Source organism: Acanthaster planci, linkage group LG12 (genome assembly GCF_054643075.1).
Source record: "Acanthaster planci isolate LZ-2023a linkage group LG12, COTS_SCS, whole genome shotgun sequence".
NCBI classification, from domain to species: Eukaryota; Metazoa; Echinodermata; class Asteroidea; order Valvatida; family Acanthasteridae; genus Acanthaster; species Acanthaster planci.
Window position 1 is genome coordinate 12,502,472 of NC_141788.1, and position 24,355 is coordinate 12,526,826.

The window sequence follows — 24,355 nt, forward strand, 5'->3', positions numbered from 1 at the left end:
GTGAGAATTTTTACACTCCAGTTTTATAGATAGCCCAATGAATGCCAACAATAAGAGTGTGGCATGTCAAGTCCCAGGAATCTTTGTACAATAGAAGATCATTGAACCAAGGTAGAAGTCCCCAATAGGCTAATTAACTTAACAATGAAAGGTGTGGCATGTTGGACTGTTCCATTTAGTGGGACTAAACATAGTGGTATAGTCCTACATTTAAATCCAGATCAACTAATATGGAAAGCAAACTACACATATACATGAACATCAAAAATATAACAATTTAAAATAAAATCTGCAACACACAACAAAAATAAAACTAATTTTGTTACACTGCCCTCCTCTGTGGAAAAGGCACGTACCAGGGCCTTACTCACAATTTTAGTATACACTTATTCAAAATCGCAAAAATGTTTCCCTTATGCCATATTTAACAAAAATACCTTAGTCGTACATGAGAGTCAGCTTTTATTTCATTTTCTAAACACTTAACCATTTCATTACAACTCTGCTGGTTATCAAAGAAAAAAAATACATATGCTTCAAAACATCAAATTGGAAAAATACACATTTGCCAGCTTGTGTTATGTAGACATCACAGATGATTGGAACTGGTAGCAAAGTGATACACAAAGCTCATCATAAACAACCAATTTTGGAAACTTTCAGTACGACTGCCTAAATGAGTATTTATCATTGTAGCCATTCTTGGTTGACCACACCTTATTCACTTCAAATTTGCCAACACAAAATTCATATTTGTGTCTGGTCTGCAGCCCAGTTGGCACAGTGTCCAGGTGTTTCAGTTCTTTGGTCACCAATAATTCACATCAAATATTCCGCAGTTCGCATCCATGCTGGCGGTCTCCGCCGACGTTGACGTACCCCGGCCGCAGGCACGTCAAGCATTGGAGATGCCACACCTCCTGTAGAAACATTCCTTTGATTTCCATGATGTGAGCTCCAATCTACCAATTCAGCCTCTGTTACATCAGCGATATTCTGTCTCAAAATCTTGTTGATAGGATCAGGTGTGTTGAAGCTGCGGTAGACTCCACCCACTGCTCCATCAGCTTCACTGGTGTCATCTGGCCAATCAAAAGTGATGTCAGGGTCACCTTCTATCACGACCCCTGGTTTCGGGAGTCTGTCCTATTTGCACCCAGCATCCCCGTCTGTCCACCTGCCTTGTCTGCACCACATCTTCGAATCTCAACGGGGTCGGGTATCTCCAGGCCATGTGGAAGTCCAACTTTGTCCCTTGGGTTTCTACCAGCCACTCCCTTAGCTTCTCTAGTAGTTTCGGGCCCATCGACAAGGACTCGGGTAGTGTCTTGTGCCTTGACCCCCTGGTTTCGGGAGTCCCCTCCATTGGTGGTCGACATGTAGTCCAGCCCAACCAGTTCACTTGATTCAGCTTGGCTGGTGATGTCCAATGTGTGTTGCCCTCGGTGTCAGTTGTAATCTGCTCAGTCTTGCTTGAAAAACAAGGTTTAAGCCTGTCGAAATGGACAATGATTCTCTGTCCAGAGTGTGCTTAATCCTGTAAACAGCATCTGAAATGCATTTTATGACAACATATGGGCCTTTCCAGTGGGACTGCAATTTAGGACTAAGGCCAATCTTACGCATATAACAATATAACCAGACTTCATCACCTATAGCATAGGGTTTTCCCTTAAGTTTGGCATCATAGAGGCGCTTCTGTCTTTTCTGTTCTCCTTTGATATTTTTCCTGGCTACATTAAATGCCTTTTGCATTCGTTCATACAACCCTGTAGCATAACTCTCAGCGTTACTATACTCGCCTATATGAGGTTGAGTTACCAACAAGTCTAATGGTAACGTGACTTTTTTCCGAACATCATACGGTTTGGACTTACTCCTATTGTCTCCTGTTCACTTGCCCTATACGCCATCATTACGTATGGCAAATGAACATCCCAATCTGATTGGTCCTCTCTATGATACATGCTTAACATGTTTTGAATTGTACATTTAGCCTTTCAATGAGACCATCCGACTGTGGGTGATATGCAGTCGTCCTAGTTTTATGAATACCTAATAATTTACACACAGACTGAAAAACGTTACTCTCAAAATTAGAACCTTGATCTGAATGTAGGCTCAGTGGTACCCCAAAACGACAAATAAATTGTTCAACTAAAACTCTTGCAACTGTCTTTGCTTCTTGATTCCAAAGAGGATAAGCTTCTACCCACTTAGTAAAATAATCTGTAACAACTAAAATGTAACAATTTCCTAATCTGGATCGTGGCAATGGACCAAATATGTCTACTGCAACTCTCTCTAAAGGAGCTCCTACCAAAGAATTCTGTAAGGCAGCTCGTGCTTTAGCAGAAGGAGATTTTTTACAAGCACAGGCTTCAAACTGTTTGACCCACCGTTGCACCTCAGTGCGACAGCCGAGCCAGTAATAAGTACGCTGAATTTTCTTAAATGTCTTCAATTGACCTAAGTGACCAGCAGTTCTAGCATCATGAGCCTGTATCAAAATATCTTTCTTTATTGCAGAGGGAACAACAACTTGGATAAAAGTGGATGAATTTACCTTGCAATGTCGATACAGAATTCCATCTTTTAACTCAAGTTGTTCCCAGAGGTACCAATACCCTTTTACCTCACGACTACAGGACATCACCTGGTCCCGAGGTGGCTTGTCTACTCTTGCTTCCATCCATTTAATTATCACAGCCAATGTTTCATCATGATGTTGAGCCTTACGAAGTTCCTCCAAGCTCAAACCTACAAAGGTAGGACTCAAAGAGCTACAAACAAATGATGAAACCTGTGAACTTCTATTAACACCTGTTGGTCTAGGCAGTCTAGAGAGGGCATCAGCATTCCTATGCTGAGTACCTGGCCTGTGACAAATCTCAAAATCGAACGTACTCAAAGTTTCAATCCATCTGGCCAACTGACCTTGAGGATCTTTAACATTGAAAAGCCACCTCAAAGAACCATGGTTAGTCCTGATCATGAATCTTTTACCATATAGATAGTGTCGATAATATTTCACAAAAAGAACAGCTAGTAGTTCTTTCTTGGTGACACTGTAATTCTGTTCACTTTTAGACAGTTTACGACTAGCATATGCTATAGCTCTCTCTTTACCATCTTGAATCTGAGATAAAACTCCCCCAGTGCCTTCACCACTGGCGTCTGTGTCAAGTAAAAATGGGAGAGAGAAATCTGGAAAAGCTAAAATGGGTGTGGAAGTTAGCTTAACCTTCAAAACCTGAAATGCATGTTCGCATTCTGGAGTCCACTTAAACCGAACATCTTTCTGTGTGAGCTTATGCAGAGGTGTTGCAAGGCGTGCAAAATCTTTGACAAAACGTCTATAGTATGAACACAATCCAACAAAACTCCCAACTTCTTTGACATTGGTGGGCGTGGGCCACTCTCTGACCTTCTTAGTTTTCTCAGGATCTGTAGCTACTCCTTTTGCCGAAACTACATGGCCAAGATAAGTAACTTTTTCTTGGAAAAGGGCACATTTCTTAGGCTTAAGCCCAGCTAAAGTTAACCTAGCAAAGACTTCACTTAATCGTGAGGCATGTTCTTCAAAGGTTTGAGCATAAATCAAAATATCGTCTAAATAAACCAGACATGTTTTCCAGTGTAACCCCGCCAACACCAACTCCATAAGTCTTTCAAACGTACTGGGTGCGTTAGTCAAACCCAAAGGCAGAACAGTGAATTCATATAAACCACTTCCAGTACTAAATGCTGTTTTCTGTCTATCATCAGGATTCATTTCTACCTGCCAATAACCACTAGCCAAATCAAGCGAGGAAAACCATGTTGAACCTGATAAAGCATCTAGGCTGTCATCTATTCTTGGCAAGGGATATGCATCCTTCAGACTAACATCATTCAACTTCCTATAATCTATGCAAATTGAGTCGAACCGTCTTTCTTTTTAGCAAGAACAATTGGACTTGCCCAGGGACCACTTGAGGGAGAGATGACGCCAGATTTCAACATGTCTTCTACCTGGGCTTGAGCCTCAGATTTCTGGTGATGTGGCAATCGTCGTGCTGGTTGCCTAATTGGACGAGCATTCCCTGTATTAATCTCATGATAAACTAAGTTAGTGCGACCCGAGGTATCTCTATGCTGATAGAGTAACTCTTTCAACTTAACCTTTTGATCTTGATTTAATGATTGTGAGCTTCGCTCATACAGTTCTTCTAGAGCAGGGCCCAACTCAACACTATCTGTTGTTGATGTCTCATCAACAATGTCTGCTGGTTGTAACAAAGCAATCTGTGAACCTTTATATAAAATTTTAGCATCAGGTCGCAAATTGAAAATCCTTAGTGGAACCCTACTCTGTATAGAATTTACATAAGTATGAGCAATCAAAATACCATCGTCTTTTGAGACGAAATGGCCAGATGGCTCTACAGCTCCTTGCAAGACACTACCACTTCGTAAATGCAACTCGCCAGGCACAACTGCTTCTTGACCTGCTGGTACCGTTACTGTTTCCGCTATAGAAATTCTACAGCATGTCAGAGGCACACTTTCTGAAATCAGTGGGATTTTACATGTATCAAACTCAAGTTTTTGCTTTGGAATATCGAGAACACCACTATGTAATGTAAGAAAATCCATTCCTAATATACCTGGCTGGGTAATTGGTACCACTAGAACTAAATGACGCCCATGAAATTTTCCAAATCGCACTACTATTTCTGTACAACCCAGAACTTGCAATGTACTTCCTTCTGCAGCAATAATCAACTGATCCCAAGGTCTCAGACTCTGTCTAACATCTAAAGGTAATTGTTCCCAAATATGAGGATGAAGAATTGTTACCGAGAAACCAGTATCCAGTAGAAACTTCACGCTAACGCCACCAACCGTACCAAAAACAAAGCAAACTGGGGGCTGGGCCTTACATTCTACTTGGGACCGGGCAATGGCCCCTTGTCCAGTCCAGTGTCATTTCCCGAACTCAAAGCAGACTGGGTGTTATTGATATTATCTCCTGAATGTACAAGTGTGGGACACTGTGCTTTTCTGTGTCCTTTCTGTTTACACTCCCAACAAGCAAATGGAAATGAATCTGAATCCGATTTTCCTTTTCTCTGATTTTCAAGCACTGCTTTCAATTCACTAAGAGTCTGTTCTATTTGTTTGAGTTTAGTTCCCATTTCAGTGCTTACCTGGGCACCTTGTATGACTGATGTGGCATTATTAGTACTCGCCACAAATTTTTGTGGCAAAGAACCTCTATTACACTCCAACTGTATGAAAGCTTCCTCTTCTAACGCTAAGGTGAGTGCCTTACCCAATGTTGCTGGTTTTGCCCTCCTCACTTGGACTCTAACATCCGGTAAATCTATAGCCTCAATAAACTGGTCTCTTCCCACTTCCTCTCTAAATTTTTACAGAAACATTTGGATATGCCTTCAAGACCAGTCTACGAATGTCACTAGCGAGCTGTTGTAGGGATTCACCCTTCCTACGTGTCCTAGCCCTCAATTGAGCCCTAAAAAGCTCTGTTTGTCCTTGAGGACAAAACCGTTCCTGAAGAGCCCCTACAAGTCTGCTTTAACTGGATTTACATGGGTTGGACAAGTCAGTGTACACTTGCAAAGCAGGCCCCCTCAATTTAACGGCGAGAAACCTCGTTTTCTGCTCTTCTGTCCAACCGTTAATTTCACCACACAAATTAAAATGTGTTAACCAATCTTCCCTCATAAACATCAGGCTGAACCACAGGTTTCTTCGACACTGTACTAAAATCAGCTTGACAACTTATACCACCAGCATCACTAGGTTTCCCTACACACTTCAATTTGCCATTATTGTTTACGTGTTCAGTCTGAGCTAAGTTACTTTGTGTTGAACTTGGCAAAGAAAATTCAACTTTTGACGTTACTGGCAAATCAATTTTTGAAGTTCTAGGGCTCATATTAGGTTCTACTTTCACAGACTTATATGCATGACTTTGGGTTTGTCCTGAGCCAACCATGGGGAGGGACCTACATACATGACTGGGACTAAAACCCACAGGCTCAGGCAAAGACTCCGCACCAGCCAAACCCAGCTCTAAATATTTCTGGTCAATTTCTTCTTCAATCATTTTAATTGACTGATGCAACTGCCTGCTTACATCTCCACTTTTTGTACTCATATTGATTACCATACCCCCATCTTGGAGGATAAATAAACTACTAATTCTAGTTATTATTAATTTTTTTTAGATTTCAATCCCACCGCTGCCACCAAAAACTGTAACAGAATCCATGAAGGACCCCGATAACAAACATGGGATCAAAGAAAATAACTGAAATGTATGATACTTGGCCAACTTGCCAATCTGCAGAGATCTTTCAGTGGCTTATTTATTTTCTAAAAAAAGTAAACAAAATCAAGTAATTAATCACACAGGAATATGGCTATAGAGATAACAAATTAACTTAACTACAAGCAGTTACTCCCTGCACCATGCAGGGTGCAGTGACATTAAATATGCTCCTGCACATGTTGGCCATTTTAAATCACACACGCGTGAACACAAACTACCTCAAACCCAAAGCGGGCAACGCCCTCCCCCCAGAAATGGACCCGTAACAGAAGAAAAATACCCTGGCTACATGCACAAGAGCATAGCAGTCCAGATATAAGGAATGGCTGGAGCGGAGTATCCCAAGTTTTTGTTAAAGAAATAAACACAAAAACTTACATACAGGAACATCCCAGTTGTGGATGTTCCCCTGACCATCCCAGTCAAAGAAGTCTCTAGTGAGAATTTTTACACTCCAGTTTTATAGATAGCCCAATGAATGCCAACAATAAGAGTGTGGCATGTCAAGTCCCAGGAATCTTTGTACAATAGAAGATCATGGAACCAAGGTAGAAGTCCCCAGTGTAAAGTGTACGGGACCGTTTTAGGAAGATGAACGGATGGACAGAGGAGAACTATTTAGGACTCGACTCTGGTGTGGTTTATTCATGGATAAGACGCCTAGTCTTGTTTCCAGAAGCGTGACATACATTGTGTGGAAAAGAACGCCATCTGTTGTTGGGGTTCTGACAATCAACAAGCGGATATGTTACATCCCCCCTCTTAAGAAAATACAAAAAGTCACTGAAGAGTCTAATAACAAGTGTCCAACTCTAATATGCATTAACTATTAACACTAAGGAACAAACGGCTGGAGTTTTTGGTTTATGGCTTACTAACTCCATTGGTAAAAAAAACTGCTCTTGTACTCTTTCACAACTTGTAAAGAAAGGAGGCTCTTTTTGAACGTTTCAATAAAATCATGAACTGATTGGGTTTTTTCTAACTTTTTTGTTTTTTTTTGTTTTTTTGTTAACTTTGTAAACTTTTTTTCAGATGTTGCCCATGTTTGAAATTCTACTTGTAACTATTGTTTCCAGTAAGTCTCTCAGCGCTGACGAGTGAGATAGGTTGTTTTTTTTTGGGGCGGGGGGTTAGGGTTTGTTACAAAGACAGTCTGTCCGGTTTTGTCACGACCCGTCCTGAACGTGTGACATATGGTTGGCCTTTGCAGGGGGCGGCTGTTGGGGTTTGGTTTGGGAATGTTTGCCACTGGAACTTTGCAGAACAGGTTGAGGGTCCAGTGGAGGTAGTTGATCTGGCCTGGGTGGGGGTGGGGCGTCTTCTTCAAAGGTGACACGTTTGGCAGGTGTGGTGTCTCGAAGTTGGCGGCGGTTTCTGCGGAGAATCCCACCACTCGGTGTGGAGATCAGGTAGGACCGTGGCTCTTGACATTGTTGCTCAACTGTTGCGGGTGTCCAGAGCCCGGTGACGTGATTCTGTGTACGAACTGCTTGACCAGGCACCAGTGGTGGTAAGTCATGCGTGTGTCTGTCGTAGTAGGCTTTTTGTGTGTCTTGCCGTTGCTTTAGGCGATCATGGATACTGTCCCTTTGAGGTGACGTGTTGCGGATGCAAACTGGTAGGTTTGCCTGCACTTTCCTACCATACAGTAGCTCAGCTGGGCTTGGAATGACACTGTCAACCGGTGTAGTGCGAAGACAGAGAAGTGCCATGTACGCGTCTTGCCCACTGGCTTCGGCTTTCTTGAGCGCATTTTTCACTGTCTGGATTGTACGCTCGACGAATCCATTTGATTGTGGGTAGTGCGGTGATGACGTAATGTGTGCAAATCCCCAGGTTTGGGAAAATGCCTTGTAGTCAGCGGAGTCAAAATGTCCGCCATTGTCACTGACTACCTTAGCTGGTATGCCATGCTCGGCGAACATCTGTTTGGTGGCGGTCACGACGGCCTGACTGGTACATGGTGTGGGCAATTTGCGAACGAGGGGAAACTTCGAGTAGTAGTCGGCGACTATGAGGTAGTTGTTGCCATGGAAACTGAACAGATCGGTGCCCAGGACCTGCCAAGGTCTCGTCGGGATCTCATGTGGAATGAGAGTCTCTTTTGGCTGTTTGCACTGGTGTTCTTGGCAGGTTGGGCAATGCCTGACAAGCTCCTCAATGTGCCTATTGATGTCTATCCAATAGACACAGTCCTTTGCCCTTAGCTTGGTTTTCTCTATGCCCTGGTGGCTCTCATGCAACTTGGCCAAGACATAAGGTTGCATGCTGGCGGGAATACAGACGCGTTCTCCCTTGAGCACGACACCGTTCTCAACTGAAAGTTCATCGCGAAAGGACCAGTATGGCCTGAGCTGCTTTGGAAGGTCCTTCAGCTTGTCTGGCCAGCCACTGACGATGAGCTCTATTAGCTTGGGCATTGTGTCATCATTTGCTGTCTCGAGCCGGAGTTGGTTAATGCGTTCCTTGGAGAACTGCACGAACTGGATCTGCAGGTCCAGATTGATGTGCGTGTTTGTGGGACTGGGGCGACGCGACAGGGTATCGGCGAGTAACATGTCCTTTCCTGGACGGTATGTGATAGTGATGTCATATGGTTGAAGGCGCAATAGCATTCGCTGCAAGCGGGGTGGAGCTGCGATGAGGGCTTTCTGGTGTATCATTTCCAGAGGTTTGTGGTCGGTTTCCACTTTGAAGGACTTGCCATACACGTATGTGTGGAAACACTCACAGCCAAACACTATGGCCAGTAACTCGCGCTCAATGTTGTTCAGTATCACTGAGTGATTTGGATGCGAACGCGACGGGCTTGCTGTCCTGAATGAGAACAGCACCTAGACCGCGTAAGGAGGCGTCGACCTGGATGACCGTCTCCTTGTTTGTGTCAAAGAATGCGAGAGTCGTTTCCTCGCAAACAAGATCCTCACCTTGTTGTAGGCTTGCTGGTGAGAGGCGGTCCAGACAAATTCTGCGTCATTCTTGAGCAATGCGCGAAGGTCAGCGGTGTGGTCAGACAACCGTGGGATGAAGGGACTCAGATATGTGACCATCCCTATGAATTCCTGCAGCTCTGTCTTTGTCTGGGGTGGTGCCATGCATTTGATGGCTTCCACCTTGCTTGGATCTGGGTGGACTCCATGCTGATCATAGACCATTCCGAAGAACGTGATTTGTGGTGTTTTCACAGCGCATTTTTGGCTGTTGAACACGAGTCCATTCTTGGCTGCGACCTGCATCAAGTTGTGCAGGTGACGATCATGCTCCTGTTCGGTCTTTCCAAACACTGCTATGTCGTCGGCTATGCCAATGGTGCCAGGGCAGCGCTCTAGGATTTGGTCCATCTTGTGTTGAAACACGTCCTGACTCGTGACAAGTCCGAACGGCATTCTCTTGTAGCAGTACCGTCCGAATGGGGTATTGAAGGTGGTGAGGAGGGAGCTCTCCTCATCACCTCATATCCGGTTTTCGCGTCACGTTTGCTGAAGTAACGAGCACCAGCAAATTTGTGGGTGATTTCCTCAACTGTTGGTGCCCTGTGGTGGCATCGCTTTATCTGAGCATTTAAGTCTTTTGGGTCAAGGCAGATGCGAAGCTTTCCGTTCGCTTTCCTTGCGACGGTCATGCTGCTTACCCAGTCTGTGGGTTCAGTCACTTTGCGTATGATGCCTTGGTGCTCCATCAGATCGAGCTCAGTTTTCAGCTCATCCTTGATATGGATGGAACACTTGCGCGAGGCGTGTATCTTTGGCTGTGCATTGTCCTTGAGTACAATGTGGTAAACCCCGGGTAGGTTGCCAACCCGATCGAATTGTTCTGGGTATTGTGCTGTGAGGTCGTGCACTGTGCGTATGGGGTTGTCGTTGGGCGTGTTTATCTCGCAGTGAAGCGTTATCAGTCTGAGATCACGCGAGCTTGCCAATCCGATTATGGCTGGACCCTCAGATTCCACTATGTAGAAGTCGGCATTCACCCATTTGCCATTATCATATCTGCATGGCAACTGTATGGACCCATACTGTGGGATCCTGGTTCCATTGTATGCCGTGAGGGTTGCATGCGTGTTGTTGACGCAGTCTTTTCTGGGGAATCCACTCGCGTCCAATTTATCGGGATACATGCGTCTGAACATGCGGACTGGGAGGGTATTTCCCTGCGCTCCAGTGTCTATCTTTGCACGTATGTTCACGAGTGTCTTTCCGCGTTGCACCTGTACGTAGGTAATGACCTCATCGCGGGTGTCGGAATCTGCCGTCGTGCTGATGTTTGACACAAGTATGGTATGGAGGGTTAAGTCCTCAAACTGCTCCTCAAATTGTTCACTGTCGTCAGGCTGCTGAATAGAGTGCACATTTTTGGAAGGAGGTTTTGGTGTGCATGAGCGTGATCGTAGGTTTCCACGCTGGTCTCGCCTGCCACGGGAACGTGAACGTGATGGCCTGGCACCCTGAGCTGGAGGCTGTCCTTCCGACGATCGGCACATTTTGTCCCAGTGGTTGGGTTTGTCGCACTTCCGGCATGTCGTTCCGTATGCCGGGCAGTTGTCACGCCATTTGAATGAGTGGAATCTTCCACAGTTGCGACATCTGTTTGACCGGCGCAACTCATGCACAGGGGTGTCTGCATTCTGTACACGAGCCAGTTCTTTCATTTGCGTGACGGCGGCTTCATGTGTGCGGCCTTGGTCGATTGCTTGGTCGAGGGTCAAAGTCTTCGGCTTACCCAGCAGCTTTTTCTGTAGCTCTGGATATCGTGTGCCTGCGATAAGTTGGTCAACGATGCGACTTTTCATTTCATCATCGTCTTTGAAGTCGCATTTGTAGGCCTGCAACTTCAGTCGCGAGATGAAGTCATCTATGCTCTCTGACTCCTTCTGTGTAAGTGTTTGTAACGAGAGCCTGGCCACACGGAAGTTTTGTTTGGGCTTGATCTGGGTCTCAAATTTCTCCCAGACCTTGGCTGGGTCTTTTGCCTCAGCTTGTAGCAGTCCCCACGAGTTGTACATGCGTAGACCTTGTGAGCCCATGAATAGCAGTATGTGGTCCACCTGACGGTCTAGCTTAATGTTCTTGATGGTGAAGTACATGTCACATTGCTGCTTGAACAGCTTAATGGCATTAGCTTGGTCTGCATGAGACCAGTCCATGCGTGGGACGTAGGATTCAGTCATCGTGATTTGTTTGTACACGCTCAGATGGTTGCGGCTTATGCGCAGTGTCAATACACAAAACGGCTTGAGTAGGAGACTAGTTTCATGCAACGCGGCGTAGCGCGTGGTCCTCGCGTATGTGTGTTTCCGTATACAAAATGGCGACCGTGTGTTAACGTTGGAATATACAGAAATTTCCACGGTCGTGTGAGGTCACAAATCTATCAGTTTTCACAGTTATTTCGCACCACTGTCGTCCTAGGCTATGCACAGGGCAATGAGGCAATGTCTGTGAAAGTATAGTGCACTGACTCCAGGTTTTTCCAGTCTTTTGTGTCCTGTTTCGTGTTGGCGACTGTCTGGTTTTTCGCCGGGTCCCGTCACGGTGTGAACTCACCGCTCACTCGCCGGATCGTTTCGATGATTTACAGTGGTTTTATACAAACCTACGTGGCAAATGTCGCCCAGTTCACTGTTGCTTGAGTTCGTTTCACTGCCGCTGCCACCATGTAAAGTGTACGGGACCGTTTTAGGAAGATGAACAGATGGACAGAGGAGAACTATTTAGGACTCGACTCTGGTGTGGTTTATTCATGGATAAGATGCCTAGTCTTGTTTCCAGAAGCGTGACATACATTGTGTGGAAAAGAACGCCATCTGTTGTTGGGGTTCTGACAATCAACAAGCGGATATGTTACACCCAGTAGGCTAATTAACTTAACAATGAAAGATGTGGCATGTTGGACTGTTCCATTTAGAGGGACTAAGCATAGTTGTATAGTCCTACATTTAAATCCAGATCAACTGATATGGAAAGCAAACTACACATATACATGAACATCAAAATATAACAATTTAAAATAAAATCTGTAACACACAACAAAAATAAAACTAATTTTGTTACAGTACTTATTCCTTACACTGCTACAGCGACCTATAAGAAGCAAAAACATGTCCAGAAAAGTTCTATATAGGAGAGAAAATATACCAAGTTTAAGTGCTGTGCGTGTGTCGAGCAAAAACGGTCGGATTTTGACAGATTTGAAGTCAGAAATATTATTGAAGCCCCAACCGTTTGACGTTTGCATTTATGGAAGCCCGGAGGTGGTGATAGAGGTGTTTTTGATGAGTCTTTGGCATTTTTGAGAACCATTTTCACCTTACTATATGTTCCTTATTTAATGATGCGTCTAGGCCGATTTAGGAATTAAAGACATGTTTATAATATACCTTTGTGAAAGTGGGCTGAGCAAACTCTCGTTGATTTTGAAGGTGTCCAGTTTTCTCTCTTGATGGCAGCAATCCACACGTTACGCCTCTCGGAACTGAGACCCCGTTTGTCTTCTCTGTCAATGACTGCCGGTATCAAAAAGAACTGAACTTTTGACCATTTTCCTCGGTCATACCCTGTCTGTTTTGGCAGCCCACTACACAGCAGTTGTCTGGCATTTTATTTGCACAAGGTCAAAATCAGTTTTTGAGAATTTAAAGGTGAAATGTCGATGAGAACATTCGCTAATAATAAATAGCGCCAAGGCCTGCTATCTGGACATGATCGCAAAACTGCATGTTCGTGTCATACTGAATGTTTAACGTATAGATCGAACTTATTATTCAGGTCAAAACACATAGAAAAAAAATCGATTTAAGTTTTGAAATATTTTGAAACTTTCAAAAAAACAAATATGGAAAGAAAATACAGTTTTTTCGGTTAAATTGTGACAAATCCAAGGGGTTATGGGTAGGCTCCTGGACCGGACGAAATGACAAGCCTCTGAATTTTGACTGGAACAATCAAGGTCTCTGTATTCTGGAAGTTCACCTTGGAAACAGTAATAACTACAACAAGCAAAACTGGGATAATTGTAAAGCACGTCTCTCAAAGACTCTCTCAAACTGGAAACACCTCTCTAGGCTTTTGTCTTTCAAAGGAAAAACTCTCATTGCCAATCAGCTGGCTGCTGCTAAAGTTTTTCACTGTCTTGCTGCTCTCTCTTGTCCCGAAAATGTCCTCCGCGACCTTCAAAATTTGCTTGTCGATTTCGTCTGGTCGGGCAAACGATACTATCTTAAGAAGATTGTTCTTTTCCAAAGCTGTGAGAAAGGTGGGCTTGGTCTAGCTTGCCTCCAGGCACGCAGCCTCGCTTTCAAATTTAAACTCCTTCAGCGATATTTTCATTTCAACTCCCTTCCTTGTTTTTCGTTAATGGATCACAATCTCCGCAAGTACAAATGCCTCAACCTCGGCTACCAAATTTTCCTTTTAGACCTAGATCCGAAATTTTTTACCAGTCTCCATCCTTTCTATAGCGAAGTGCTGCGTGCCTGGATGGCCCTCGGAGCTTGAATCGACACACCCTCGGATTCACTCAACCATGTCCTTAATCTGCCCATTATCTCCCTTCCCTTTGTCGATTCTTTGCCTGGCGGTGCGGCCCTCGCCGGTCGTCTCTGGGCGCATGGATTAAAATTCGTCAGTCAACTCGTCGACATGGACACAAAAACATTGCATCCCGCTCAGGACTTTCATCTCCCTTCACCCCGTCATCGTCCACCTTCGTCTCGTCTCTTTCAACTGGCAATCTCTAACCTCTGTCTCGTGTTGTCCACGGCCTTTCCGGCAGTTTTCAACAATAACGGACTCATCCAGAATCCACCTGTGGATCTTCCCCCTCGTCCTCCTTCCCCCGGTCACGTCCTTGTCGACAAGGACACCCTTCTGCTTTCATCTAGAACTCTTTATCTCCACCACAACGACAACATCAATCATCTGTCTTCTCCTGTTCTCACCCCATGGCACCGACTTGGTTTTTTTCCCGTCCTCTTTCGTAATTCCCTGGAAAGCCGTTTACGTACAGCCCACCAGCAAGAAGGAAGGGGACGTTCAGTACAAATTACTCCACAACGTTTTGCCCTCGCTCCCAGTTCTCCACCATCTCAACAGCAACATTCCAGTGAATTGTCTGTGGTGCGGCAAGAGGGGAACCATCGTCCATCTGTTCGTCACCTGTCCGCACATCCAACCCAGTCTGAATCTCCTTCACTCTTTCATCGGCTGTCTCCTTCCAGACCTCGACCTCAACTTCGACATTTACTGGACTCTCGTTCCGCACGCTCGAGGTCGACCCAAAGAGGCCGTCCGCCTGGCAAACTTCCTCAGCGTCAGTCTCAAAAATGTCATTTATAGTCTCTACCGTACCTGTAAGACTTGCAAACCCCTAACAATTTGGCAACATTGTCTAAAAAATAAAATTATTCTCGATCTTCACTATCATAAAATCAACAATTCCATCTCCCGTTTCCTCAACACATGGTCTATCAACGACACCCTCTTTGACTACTCCAATAATAAACTGACATGGTTTTTGTGAACCCATCACTGTCATAACTTATAAGTCACTGTTAGAAGTTGTATATTGTTTTTTTCACTCTTAATTATGAATATTATAGATGTTAACAAGTGTCATATTTCTAATATACTGCTTTGTTTTCCTTCATGAATAGCTGAATTATAGTCTGTATTTTTCTCTTGATTTCTATAATGTATCCCAGAGTCGTCGGTAAGTGGGTCGCCACCGCCAACCCACGGCGGGGTGGGGTGTCTTGTCACCGCCCACCCCGAGGCCCTAACTTTTCCCAACGGGGGTTACGTTCTTACAGTATTGGAAAATACTTATTTAAGATCCCAGCTGATGGGACATTGCATGTGTTTTTGTGACCTAGTTTCAACAGCACCTGAAATGATTGACTCAGATTTGTCATGGACTTGCTGGGGTTAATCCATTGTCCAGTCTACTGCTTGCAACTTACCCAGATTACCAATACATATGCAATATTTGCTAGTCCATTACTCCATTTGCTAAATCCTTGATTACCGGGCAGTGCACCCTCATTTGCTCAACTCCTGTGGAAGCGGCTGCCATGATCTTTCTCTTTTCCTTAGCGCCATTACTAACAGACGTTTCCATGGCAATGGGCTTTGTATGGATATGAAAAGTCTATTTTGTTTACATGTACTTGCACCACAAGTCCTTTCATCCAATAAAGTGTAACTAAAAAAAAAAGATTTTTTGACCGTGGACATGTGTCTGGTATTTACGTGAAATGACTCTTAAATGACTCACTACAGATGGAACTTCGATTTAGGCCTGGGTGAGTCATGCTGCCATTACCAGTGAAGCTTGTACTTCAGCGGTATACTGTCCCTATTTTTCCACTTGAAAGTGGGCAGTGCAGTGTGGTGGGAGCAGTGGGGCAAGGCAAGGAGGCAGAAGACCTTCACTTAGCATATACCCCCAGCTGCAGGTCGCTGTCAGTACTGAAGCTGCTGGAGTTGATGATGGAGAGAAAAACATGAATCCTCATAAGAACTTTGAAGAGATTCACTCCTTTCGGAGGAATTAATAGTTTCTCCAAATGTAACTTCAGCTAGGGTGCAAGTGCGTGTAAGCTGTGTTTGTGCAGTGGACTGAATTTAACACTTTTATGCACCTGAGTAGGATGAATAGTGTACAGCTGTATTGACCCCACATTTCCACGGGTTGCACAGCATTATTGTCTTGCTAATGACTGAACGAGCAATGGTATTGTATCCACTAGTAATCCTTGGGCACTGGCTATGGGTAATGTCATTATTTACTAACAATAATGGGGTTATCACTGCAAATGGCTTATCACTTTCTACTGACAGTGGATAATTTTTGCTGCAATGTCCCATCAGCTGGGATCTGAAATAAGTATTTTCCAATACTGACCCCCCAGCCATGAATATAAAACCATGTCTCTGGTACGAAGTGGTTAAGCTATGAAACACAATTTTTAGTGGAACAACCCATATATAACGCTACAGTTTGAGTTGGCAGGGATTTTAGTAAAGCTTTTGACAGAATGACTCATCAGATGAAAATTCAAAAGTTCATTCAGCTTGGTCTTAGATTCTGCATAGTGCTTTTGATTACCAATTTTTCTTATCTTGTTTACAAGCAATTTGCTGCATCAGTTGTCTATCTCATTAGGAAACTGTTGACACTGGTTTTTCACAAGGCACAAAAATTGGGCTAATTGCTTTCTTAGTCAAGATTAATGACTTTAGTCAAACCTTTAAGAAACCTGATCAAACTACTATTGTAACGTCGGTTTTAAAAGAAACACTTTGCTTATTTATTTCTTTTCTCTCAATGGACACCAAAATACAACTGTTCTCAATGATGTTACTACAGCTGCCTAATGTCACGTCAACTACAATAAAGAAAAACCAAGAATGAATAAACACTAACATGAAATGAACATCCAACCAAATAATCACAATAATAACTGAATCCGAAAAGAAAACACAATCTCACCCCAAGAGGGCGCTGTTACCTACAATGTCAACGTGAGACACAAACTTGGCCAACACTATTGCTACAAAACACTCTTCTAAGAAACTAAAGCCTTAAATACAACACATCAAAAAAAAAAATTCCACACCTGGGTATGGGCTAGAATAATGTGGATGAAGTAACAGTGAATGGACGGAATAATAGGCCCAATGAAAGGATAATTTACGCTCAAGTTCCACCGAAAATACGCATTACAACGTACGTGTACCTGAACCGGTTATGATACGCATCCCATCCCGCAATGAAACCTTCCCCATTTATCCCTTAAATTATCCCTCCACATCTACAAACTAATATAAATGTCTGCTACAAACGAGTAATAACAAAATGGCTCACTGCTGGTTTGGAATCTAGGGTCTCAATTAGCTCAAAATGACTGATTTGATTGACAAAATTGACTTGCAAATGTGCGATAGCTTCTTGGGATCCTGTTTGCTCACTATGTCTAGTGCCCTCTGTGGAACTTACATGCACACTTAATAATCTCACAACAACTACATTGTGCCATGCAAATGTGAACTAAGACTATCTTTAACAGTGGACTACAATGAACAATGTGAGGCTTCTATAACTATTTGTTTTAGGCATTTTCCACCTAAAACAAATGAGTTAAATTGGTGCCACTCTAAAAGAAAGTGTTCTAAACATTCCGACATCATACACCAGATGTTACAAGGATCGGAAAAAAATTGGGTCCCAAAGTTATAAACTGAACTAGTAACCTTAATTGGACATCCAAATTGATCGGATGTGCACATCTCTTAACCAGAAACTTAAACATAGAGAAAAGATCAAGGAAATTATAAAAAGTATTGCTCAAATAGTGTTCACAGTTCAAGAAAAATGAGCACATGTATTTTCACCAAATATTTTTCAATACACACAAAAAAGGGAACTTTCAAACAAGGTGTGTGTCTGTGTCCGGAATATTCTTTTCAGCATAATATCTTGTGAATTACTTCATTTCAACTTCAGTTTAGTTTGTGGATTACTCTTAGTGATCCTATTGGAAGGCTTCTGCATTTTGGTCAAAGGTGTTACAAGGAAACAATAGCCATCTTGTCAGTTGGCTAACTTGAGAAATACTTTGTGTATGAAGTTTATATCTCATCTTTGGATTGTCCTTGATAATCCTGAGAAGCCTACAGCATTGGTCCAAGGTCAGAGTCACAGTTAGGGTGGAAAAAAATCAGTGAAAACAATAGCAAACATGCCTGTACAATAACTTGAGAAATGCTTTGCGTTTGAACTTGTAATATGACCTGGGCATTGGTTTTGGTAATCCCACAAGCCTATTGCATTTTAAGCCTTAAAGGTCGAGGGTAATGTCAAAATAGCAATTAAGACCAGTCTTATTCGAATGTGGTTAGAAAATTGAAGTTGTGGATTGAAGCTCAGGCTTGGTGGGGCATTTGTGTTTGTTAACACTTCATTGTTGTTGTTCTTTTATTTCTTTAACTTTTCCTGTATTTTTAAGTGTGGAACTGTAATTGAAACCCATTTTTTTCAGTGGTAGATGTTATGATCAGAGAAAAGGCAACTATAGCGAAGACTTTGCTAGAGCAAGAATTGGCTGAACAGCTTATGGGCTCCTTTAATCGTAAAATTATTCAACGTCATAATTAAATGAGTGTTTCCTGTGGTGTTCTACAGATATCATCATCCAGTTCATCTGGTTAAACTAAGATTCAATGAAGTGTAAATCGTGCTAGTTTGGATCTATTCCCAATGATCTTTTGAAATCTGGTTTAGCTTCTGTGTCAGATCATTTGTTAGAAATTGTAAATACATGTAAATTTCTTACCTTTAGAGTTTTTCCGTCAGCTCTGAAAACTTTCATTATACGTCGTGTATTACAAACATCTGGCTTGGACACAAATAAGCTTGATATTTATAGAGTTTTCCTTTTGTCAGTAAATTAATTGAAAAAGAGTTACTGACCAGTTTTAGGCATATCTGGAAGATTTCTCATTACTTTCAAAATTTCAATTGGCTTATTGTCAATATCACAGCACTGAGTGAAAGTTAGTAGCAACATGTTGATTTCACTCGATAATCACTGTTAAGTAATAGAGGGATCCCAATACGCCGCTTTTAGCGTCGATCTGCGCACTTCCACATTTGAAAATGAGGCTGCATGTGTCAGCTTCAGTTCTTAGTATGATTAGACGATTGAGATTAAGGAGTCAAGACACCAAATACTAAAAGGTATATTAAATTCAAACTACCATATTCTATTTGCAATTTGGCGTCACTTTCCACTTTCAAGGCAGCCCTGAAAACACATTTTATTGACAGGCTTATAAGTGATTGTTGTTTAAATCTGCAATTGTGTGTTAAGTGTAACTTATGTTTTCTCATTCTTAGTTTGTTTTACTCTGTTGTACTTTAACATAGTTTTTACTCCATAAATTATTATGTATTTTGAAGTTGTTCATTTTTGATTTGTTAATTGTATGGTATTTTATGGAATCATATTCCTACTGTTTTGACCCCCAAATTGCTTTGAGATTTTGTGCCTTTGTATTTGTTAAATGTAATAAATTATATAAAAATTTATTATATCAAGGAGAAGAATATTAAATCTTGCCGAAAATTTGACGTGTCCTGTATTTATTTACTGTTGTTATTTATCTCCCCAAAACAACCCCATATCCCTGGCCTTTAGAATTTTTGTCAAATTCAAAGTACAAGGCAGAGCTTAGGTGTAGGTGAGGTGACTTTTCCACAGAGTGCTATTGATCTGGTGAAACTTAGACTTTCTGACTCACTTGGAATGCCATCATGTTCTTGCAATCATTCCGAATCTCTGTATTATCACTTTTTATTTTTTAACCCCGGTTTTTCTGATCATAATTTTGTTTTGTGCCAGGGTATGAATGTTGCAGCCCTGGGCTTCACAATGGATCCATCTGCCCTGACATGGAGAGGACACATCTATCTCTTTGATTTCAACCAACCCAATGCCAACGTGACTGAGTTGTCAATTTTAGGTAGCTTTGACCAGACTGACTTCAGGCCACATGGCATCAGTGTATGGGAGGAACGCACTCAAAGTATGTCACTAAGATTACCTCATTGTGAAGTTTCCACATTACTAGTACAAAAGAAACACTTTTCCCCCAATTCTAACCTTTAAACAATAGGGGACAAGACCATCTTTCAAAATTAACATGAAAAAAATGGAAGCCTTTTCTCATTTACAGGTATGGCCAAGTTTAGAAACATTCATTATGTATTAATGATATGCCTGTGACCCCTAAATGTCATTGATAGATATGGTTGTCAACAGTGTGTGTATTTTACGCAAGCCTCATTGTAGATGCAAGCTCAAAATGTAATGTTTTTTGTGGTTCTTGCATGCTATGTTGATTGTTCCATCAAGTTTAAGTGCATGATTGGTTGTGTTATTGTCATAAATAAAACATACCCTGGTCTTGTGCAGTTTGTAGTTTCAGACAGGAATCTCGTAGACTTGGTCTCAACGTTTCTGTGCAAAACCATGTTGAATCGATCGTTCCCAGACAGTGCGTTTTTAAGGGTAGATTTTAAATTTTCCTGGTTGTCGCAAATGAAAAATTTTGTGCTGAGGATTTTTGAGGACTGCTTCAACAAATATCCTGTGTCTGCAAAAACATTTATACAAGGTACATGTAGCCCGCGATTCGGCCCAAGATTCCGGACTGGGTACTGACTCCTACTGACTCATTTCGAAGCAAATCTCACAATTATTTTTTTACCAGCTAAAAGAGTAAGATTTTAGGTTTATACATCTAGAAGATTTATGTATAATATTTTGCATTTTCCACACATCATAAAAATCATTTTTATGCATTCCGGGGTTACATTGATGCAAGCTTACATGTATCTGCATACATGCTTCATGCATGCCTGCTGTGCCTTTCGCTCCATGACATCATCAACCCAACGTAAACACAAAATTTGACCTTGTATGTTTCCAAAATCAGCCCAGTTGCTTGTGGAAAGAAATTACCTCTTATTTCTCTCATGTTTATTTTCAGGAGATCAATCAATTGTATACTGGTTTCTGGGTGGCCAATGTATGTCTAAAACCCCTCTTGGAATATTTGAAGCCTTTTTTACCCCTTGACAATGGGAATTTCTTCCGAAAAGCTGACTCCAAGAATTCCAGCCTCGCTTGGCCACGAAGGCCACCTGCCAAACCGCAGATTCTGGGTTTGTGGGCCTGCGTGCTCTGCTTGCTTAGAATTACACAGTGAAAAGGCTGATTTTCGGTGGCATGTGGCTCTACTCACCCTTCCACATTCCCGTTGCCTCTTTTCAAAGTGGGGACTATTGTGAAGCTGGTGATTATGGTGCAAAATCGGTCTTTTCATTTCTGGGCTATGCACAAAGACCAATTACCATAAATACTAGAACCAGGGTCTCCCTTCTTTCACCGTGTTCGCTTGAAGGTGGGCCGAGAATAATAGCTGAAAAGCGGGCTGAGGATCTCAATTTTACGGCTGCTATGGCCGCTTCCTGGCGCGAAGGGGTTAATACCACTTTAAACATATACAACACGAGTTTGACATTGAATAACACAGGAATATATATGCATTTGACAGCTTGTCTCAATAAGTACATGTATGTTTAGCTGATAAATGACCTGTAGTGTATTTTGTGTGGGTTTTACAGTAATAACTCACACACATGCACAGGAGCTGCCATACTGAGAAGACGTTCTGTCTCCAGCATTCACATACTCCTGTCCAGCCTACATATGCAAATTTCCCATGTGCCTATTACAATTCGCTGAAAAGATTTGATTATGCATGCTGCCCCCTGACCCACCACAATGAAATGCGGTCCCGCATTCATGTTCTTCCTTCTTTTCTCAGCACCTATAGTTTACGGATGTGTCTTTGTGACTCCTCGAATTCTCGAGTTCCGTACCTTTCATGCTATTGAATTGACTTGATTCCTCGTACGAAATAAAGACTGTTTTCTTGTCTGTTGTTAAAAGTGCTTATTTTCTTATTTCGTTTTTGCATGCTATGTTTTCTGTGGTTCTTTTCTGCCCCTTTTTTTCTGTGCATCATATATAGGTTTGATTGTGACCTACCGTGATGTGTGATGTGGGTATGGCCGTTAAAGGGTTGGAGGGCCCTTTGCTCACTATATGGTGTGTGCATTCGAACAATAACGGCCCAACGCAGTTCGGTTTGGCCGCGGAGCAGGCCTTAGTGAGCCGCCCCACTCCCCTGTGGTGCATTTTGCATTTTCCGATTAGCGGCCTCGACAAGGAGACACCCGAGTAGGCCGGGGCTGAGGCATCCCGGCCCTGGATCGCATCACAATGAAGCGGACCGGAGTACTGCGAAACCTGATCGATACCCTCTTTGACTAGAGAGAACCAGAGTACCGCAACTCCTAGATCAAAACAGCCTCTATAGATCAGGCAGACTGTAATACCGCGAAGCCTTTGATCTCTGATGACCACTACCAGGATTGATCGGGCTGAGGGTGCGGTTCCGTAATAAAGCCTTTGATCACTGATGACTACCACCCACCTACCCACCACCAAGCAAAGCCTGCTTGTCTTCTGCTGTCGTCCTCTATGCCCACTCCTGGCGCCGCAACCGGAGGCCTGAGGTGGCGGGCCCTGAGGTGGCGGGCCCTGAGGCTACACCTATTCATCGGGTTCAGCGGATTTTCCACATCAATGCCGTTGATCACTATCATTGGGAGTAATGAGCCGTCCCTTCCTTTTATGCGGCAGGTTCCGGGCATTCCTAGCTACCGCATCCCCGGACGGCCCTACCGACCAATGGCTCAGCAGGACCTCTGGGGCGATGGTCCGCTGTCTGCGCTGGGCTTTTCATCGTTCCCTGCTTGCATCAACTCGGTGGCTGGTCTGACTCAATCGGAAGGCCGCCTCCACCTCCTTTAACGCGACATGATCCATGTTCTGGGGCTCCCGTCATCAATCCTGCGCTGACAGAACATGAAGGTGCTTCATTCAAGCGCCACCCTTCGAGCCTTTAGTCAGCTGAACCCGTCTTCCCAGAGATTCCACTAGACCGTTCTTGTGTGGGAATGATGAATGCCCTGGCGAAGAATAAATGCTGGCATGCATTCCCGCCCAGAGCTTCATCTTATTACCAGTTTAGTCTAGAGGATGTCTCTCGCTTCCTGTCAACCCCAGATATTCCTGACGCTGCCAGAGACAATATCTCGTTTGAGTCCGGCAAGGCGAAAACCTCCCGGGATAAGGACAAAGCTACCCTGTCCTGTTGACCTGTCCCTCCGTTGCATTGATACGGTGTCCTGCTTTAGCCTCCGATGTTCGGCCTTTTTTCTCCTTCTATCAGAGTATATTGCCCGGGCCTGTGAAGAAGATTCTCCGGTCTCTCCAGACTTTGTGGCCCTAGCTTTACAAGGCCTTGATGAGGGACTTAATTCGATCTTTGAACAGTTCACTTGCATTTCCATTCTGGCCACTTCTACCCGCAGATCCAACGCAATGGACACCATGGATATCTGGTATGGGTCCGTCAAGAATAAGCTTATAGGCTTCCCCTTCTGGGGGTTGATCTCTTTGCTGGGAAGTTCACCGAAGTCCTTGAGTCAGAGAAAAAACATATGGAGACTGCTAAGAAAATCTCATTTCTTGAACCTGTACCTTTACACCGTCAGCCTCCACCACGGCCGAGAAGATGAGCAAACCGAGCATCACTGGCTGCTCGCCCCTTTAGCCGTCCACTCTGGGTGGCTACTCATTCATCGGCCCCGCAGTGAGCTCCTCCTACATCGGCTCCCAAAAGTTTTCAGTTGCGGCCTCCCGGCCATGGATCTTCACGCTGTGCCCCGGTCCTATCGGGGGACGGCGTCAGTGACTACTTCCGTTTGCCTTTGGCGGCCGCTGATCCTGAACCCGTCGGCGGCTGCCTGGGCTATTCATCGGGTTCTGGCGGGAAATCAACGCAGACAGCTGGGTCCTCTCCACCATTGCTCACGGCTACTCCCTCGAGTTCATGAGCTCCTCGCCGTCCGGAATGATCTTCCGCTCCACTCCTCCTCCATGCAACGAACTCAAGCGCCTGGCTCTAGGGGAGGAGATCGCAGCGTTAATACCCAAACGAGCCATCACACCAGTGCATCCGAACCAGCTATCCACCGGCTTCCTTTCGTCATTTTTCCTCGCACCCAAAAAAGACCCGGGAAAATGGCAACCAACGATCAACCTGAAACCGCTTAACAAGTTCATCAGGCCAAGGCGGTTTTGAATGGAGACTCTGAGTGTGGTCCTACCCTCTCTACCTGTTCCCGTGCTGGGCCACCTTGATAGATCTATGGGATGCGTATCTTCATATCCCAATACACATGCAACACTGCAAGTACATGTACCTCTGCTTCGAATACTGCAACTGGACCTTTCAGTTTCAGGCCCTTCCTTTCGGTCTCTCAACATCACCAAGGGTCTTCACCAGGATCGTCAAGACTCTTGCCGCCTACTTACGA

General features: G+C 43.6%; 1 protein-coding gene across 11 annotated transcripts in view; it reads left to right on the forward strand.

Moving 5' to 3' along the window:
- LOC110988044 (serum paraoxonase/arylesterase 2-like) overlaps nt 1-24,355 on the forward strand; it is a 190,888-nt gene that overhangs the window by 99,144 nt on the left and 67,389 nt on the right. For all 11 annotated transcript variants that reach the window (XM_087144534.1, XM_087144535.1, XM_022251254.2 and 8 more), the window contains one exon: nt 19,743-19,926. In XM_087144534.1, coding sequence (XP_087000660.1) covers nt 19,743-19,926 — 184 coding nt within the window. The remainder of the gene's footprint in view (nt 1-19,742; nt 19,927-24,355) is intronic.